This window comes from Anopheles aquasalis, chromosome 2, assembly GCF_943734665.1.
Source record: "Anopheles aquasalis chromosome 2, idAnoAquaMG_Q_19, whole genome shotgun sequence".
Classification (NCBI taxonomy): domain Eukaryota; kingdom Metazoa; phylum Arthropoda; class Insecta; order Diptera; family Culicidae; genus Anopheles; species Anopheles aquasalis.
This window is the reverse complement of record NC_064877.1, coordinates 64,611,280-64,615,646: the sequence shown is the minus strand read 5'-3', so window position 1 is coordinate 64,615,646 and position 4,367 is coordinate 64,611,280. Positions and strand designations below refer to the sequence as shown.

General features: G+C 49.4%; 2 protein-coding genes across 4 annotated transcripts in view; both read right to left on the bottom strand.

Moving 5' to 3' along the window:
- The window catches only part of LOC126571667 (uncharacterized), a 4,239-nt gene extending 1,358 nt beyond the window's left edge, over positions 1-2,881 (bottom strand). Inside the window, exons 1-4 of one of the 3 annotated variants that reach the window (XM_050230390.1) lie at positions 1,917-2,881; positions 1,430-1,840; positions 1,176-1,370; positions 1-925 (exon numbers count right to left, since the gene is read on the bottom strand). The exon at positions 1-925 is cut by the window's left edge and continues 1,358 nt beyond it. In XM_050230390.1, the coding sequence (XP_050086347.1) occupies positions 1-925; positions 1,176-1,370; positions 1,430-1,840; positions 1,917-2,155 (1,770 nt within the window). In that variant the 5' untranslated portion in view covers positions 2,156-2,881. The remainder of the gene's footprint in view (positions 926-1,175; positions 1,371-1,429; positions 1,841-1,916) is intronic. The other 2 variants (XM_050230391.1, XM_050230392.1) reach the window with 2 other exon arrangements.
- Positions 2,882-3,168: 287 nt separating this feature from the next.
- LOC126568996 (uncharacterized) lies at positions 3,169-4,367 on the bottom strand. Its single transcript, XM_050225762.1, has one exon. The coding sequence runs from the start codon at positions 4,352-4,354 to the stop codon at positions 3,356-3,358; it is 999 nt and encodes a 332-aa protein (XP_050081719.1). The 5' UTR covers positions 4,355-4,367; the 3' UTR covers positions 3,169-3,355.

Below are 4,367 nucleotides of genomic sequence, written 5' to 3'. Positions count from 1 at the left end.
AACACAGCTACTGCTATTGCTGTTGCAAGAGCTGCTATCGATAGTGCTGGCAGCTCCGGTTATATTGCTACCGATACTGCCAGTACTTCGGTTCAGGCAGCTATTCACGCTGCTGTTGGCACTGCTTTGACTGCTACCGATGCTGCTAGTAGTGCTGCTGTTGCTATTACTGCAGTTTCCTAGTGCCGGTTCCTGTTCCAGAGCCGTTCTAAGCAGCTGTGCACGCAGCTCACGCCCAGAGCTACCAAAGCTAGTGGTGGACAATGCACCCCGATTTCGGTTGATCGCTTCTTCATTCGCTGCATCGGTATCACACACCATCTTTGTACCATCATCACGCTTACTGCAAGCAGTAGCTCCATCCGGTACCGAATGGTTTACTTCCATCGTTGTCTCTGGACACTCACTGGTGCTGCTACTGCTGCTGCTACTACTGCTGCTACTGCTGCTGCTGCTAACGCCACAGTCCATCATTATTACAGTCGAGGGGGGCCTAGAGGGATTGATCGGGTTTACCCCGACCGCACCTCCACCTTCTATCACTCCCGGTGATGCCACTGAGGACGACGGTAGTTCTGCCGTAGCACCAACCGTCGCCGGAGGTACACCAGTTGGTGTGGTGCACAAGCTACTGCTATTGCTTCCTCCGCCTCTCTCAACACCGACGCCAAACTGCATCGCCGGACCTGGCGGTGTTCCGAATGGCAAAGTCATACAAGATGTACCGCCACCCGGTCCCGGGTTCGCAGATAGCTTTGTTAGGAAAAACTTTGGCGTAACACGGCCACTGGATGGCGCAAGCGGAAAGGTGCCACTGGGATGTGCGAGGTTGTTGTACCCGTTCTCAAACGATGTCGTCGACGAATCCGGACTCGGGCAAATTGGCGAAGGAGAGGGTGTCTGATAGACTGGAGACGGAGATCCGCTGAAAGGATAGAAAGGCTCAAAGCTTTATCACAAGCAATATAACATGATCGATTTGTGTATGCATCTCATGATCACGAGCACAATCGAGTTTCCTTCAATTGCACGCAAGACGCTCAGCAATGCTAGCAATCGCTACTAGGGCGCTATCAACAAAAGTCAACAAATCCCTTTGCACCATTCTCTGATAACGCTTGCGATGATGCATTACCATGCGGTAATAGATAGAGACGGATTGTTTGCGAACTTACCGTTCGGAGGTAAAAAATTTCTTCGGTGGCGGTGAGTAACAACTACCGTGATTCTCCTCAAGGTCGAACTTTCGCTTCACTGAAGAGCTGAGCGGACTGGGACGCAGCGGACAGGGTGACATCGATCGGCGCGTGACAAACTTACGCGTCGGTGATGGTGAAGTGGTCGGATACTGAAGGGTAATACCACCGCGACTGAAACAAAACCATCATCAGTAATCGATCGAGCCTGCGAAGGACCATACGGGCCTTACCTTGTGGGCGAAGGACTAGAACAGCAGGTGGAGCCAACCGATGGCAGCGCTACGTGCAACGGATTCTGTAACTCTTCGTTCATTTTGCTGGCCGAAGCAGCGAAGGACCAGTTTTCCGCGACGAGCGTTAGGTCTTCGTAGCTCTGGGAAATTTGCATGGCCGAATGGATCTCCCGCTCATGGTTTACCTCCCGGCTGTTGCTGACATCGGCGCACTCCTCCTGGCGGAGCTGTGAAATCCGGGGCGTCAGTCTTGGACCGGGCGTACCACATCCGTTGCGGCTCGGGCTGGCGCTGCCGTTCGATATGGCCGCCAGTGGGCTGAAGCTGGCAGAGAAACGTCGAACGCGCGGTGTGAATATGTTGGAGAAGGACGTCGGGAAGGTTTCCCTACAAAGGGGAATATGGGAACTGGGTGAAATGTGCATTAGTGGATGGTCCCCCACGTTCGTCGTGATGCATCAGGCATCAGGACGTTCGCTATTACCTGGATCCAGGTTGTGCTGATCCTTGGCAGGACGATGTCGAGTTCAGCATGTTGCCTGGCGTGGTGTGTGGTTCCACACCGACTCCCGTTGTGGCTCGGCGGTGCTGCAAGCTGCTTGTTTCCGGTTGTGATTGTCCTTCTTCCATCGGCTGCACACCGACGTTAGCCGTGGTGGGCAAGTTGTTGATGTGTGGCGCACTCGAGCAGCGTTTCAGCGCATTTGGTGAATCGACATCCATTCTTACGCCCTTCCGTGCCCTTCCTTGTTGCCTCAGTCTTTCGCTATCTCTCCCTTTCACTTGCCTTCAGCGCAACGGATGCTGTCCGGGTTTTGAGGACAATTTTGAGCAAAGGACCCAGCAGCAGAACTCTTGTTTTCCGATTGACTTCCGGTAAAATGCATTCGCTCGGGAGCGGGATTGTAAGCTTAGATGGTGTTGTTCGTTTGATGCACTACGCAAATCACCTCTCGTCGCACCGATTTATGGCCAAAATGTTTCTCTCCGTTTGCAGCCCAACACGTAAGATCAATAAGCCATTTCAATAGAGTGCAGCCGCCAGCCTGCTGACATTTTGTTCACCGTCAAGTCAAACCCAGCCCGACATTTCACGCCTAGCGAGCGGAAAATCGACCGCCGATGGTTCTGGTTCTCGATTTCATCCTTTTTTGGTGCTGAGCAGAACGTTTCATATATTTTTTCCACGCTATTCTTGCACCACCCTCGACGGACCAAACGGCGAACCGCGCCAGCACTTGTCCTCAAACTGGCCCGGGATTTGGTGGCGAAGCGGATGCGTGAATGGTCTTCAGAGTATCCTCGTTTTGTTCCGCTCGTCGCCGTAATCGCCACGCGCGTTCCTTACGCTCTTATTTGCCCTTTTCTCCTCTATCCATAGCACGGAATTGTTCGGAAAAGGTACAAATTTTCCACTTTTTTACAGCTTCTGAACTGAACTTGGCACTCTAACCTCCAACCAAAACAACGCAGCCCGAACAAAGTGTTCACATTTTATGAACCGCCACTGTAACGGTGCTGCCATCACTGTGACCACCACTGTCGCTGGCGCTGGTTTCGAATTCACCGTTGGCTGCTGCTCTGTAATTCTGCATCTTTTCTGTTTCAATTAAAGGCCCAAATTTCGTCCCATTACCTGGAAAGGGACAGTCAAAAGGACAGACACACAAAAGACAGAAAAAGAAGCAAACCCAGCGACCAGAAGTAATGTAAATCATAAGCATTAGTCGTATCAAAAGCTGGTATATATTTCCTCGCCTTTCCATTCCATTTCACAGATCGATGCTTAAACCTAATTCTACGTTTAAATATCTTATAATCGCAACGTCAAGAAAAGGAGACAATCTTGTAGGTTGATTTGTCCGATCGAGACATCGAGGACATGCAACGGAACGATTACCGCATTCAATGAACTGGCTATTGTTACGGGAGCATAGAGAAGCTTATGTGAATCACGTTGTTATCAGACGTTTCCATATGTGGTTGAATTAAATTATGTTGGTCTAATTCACAATGCTGTAGAATCAAGCTGGTTGGAGTTTCTTCGGATTGGTGTTGAATCAAACTATTTTGATCATCCTCACAATGCGGTAGAATTAAATGATTTTGAACTTCTTCGCATGGTTGCTGAATTAAACTGTTTTCTGATACCTCACAGGCTTGTTGAATATAACCGTCGTGCATGATGTCATAATCCTGATGTATCAAATTCATCTGCTGTGCTGGTGCTTGTTGCAGTGGCGTGTAGACAGAATGCTTCACTGCCTTTTTCTTCTTTAGCTTTACGCTTGGGGTTATTTTTTTAACTCGTTTCTGTTGCGACCGCTGACCAGCATGGCAGCAACACTGGCGGAGGAACTTTTCCACCTTTTCAAAGGTGTACTTTGGATCGACATCGTTGACTACAAGATAGAATAGCTGGACTGTGTTCGGAAATGCTGCCAATGGAATTTTGGTGATGTATTTTTTGGATCCGGCTCGATTTTTTGCTGCACCAGTCCACGAACACGTGGTAAGAAACGCTCTTGTAAAAAACTGATCAATCACGTAGTAGCATATGCTGGTGCCACTTTCACCCTGCAGATCTTCGTGTTTCTTCGCAAAGTTGGATCGTATGACCCGGACGAATTCCGCCGAAGAAGCATCTGCCTCTAAGCGTTCTAAGCCTTCTAGCGATTCGACCGGAACCAACGGATATTCCTCCTGCTGTTGCGAGAGATTGTGGTCCTTTTGCGTTACTTGCTCAATCAATGATTCCAACGATTCTAGTCCATCATTGTTACTAATCTCTTCTTTCGGTAATCCCACAGCGGATGCATACTTTTTGTTGAGCTCGTCGTACGCTTCGTTCAGGATACTGATCGTTTTGTTGGCTATCTCCAGCTCAATTTCCAATTTACTGCATCGCATGCAATGGGTCATGGTAGCTGATAAT

Coding starts and splice junctions, on each gene's coding strand:
- LOC126568996 (XM_050225762.1), bottom strand. CDS start 4,354: ATGACCCATTGCATGCGATGCAGTAAATTGGAAATTGAGCTGGAGATA.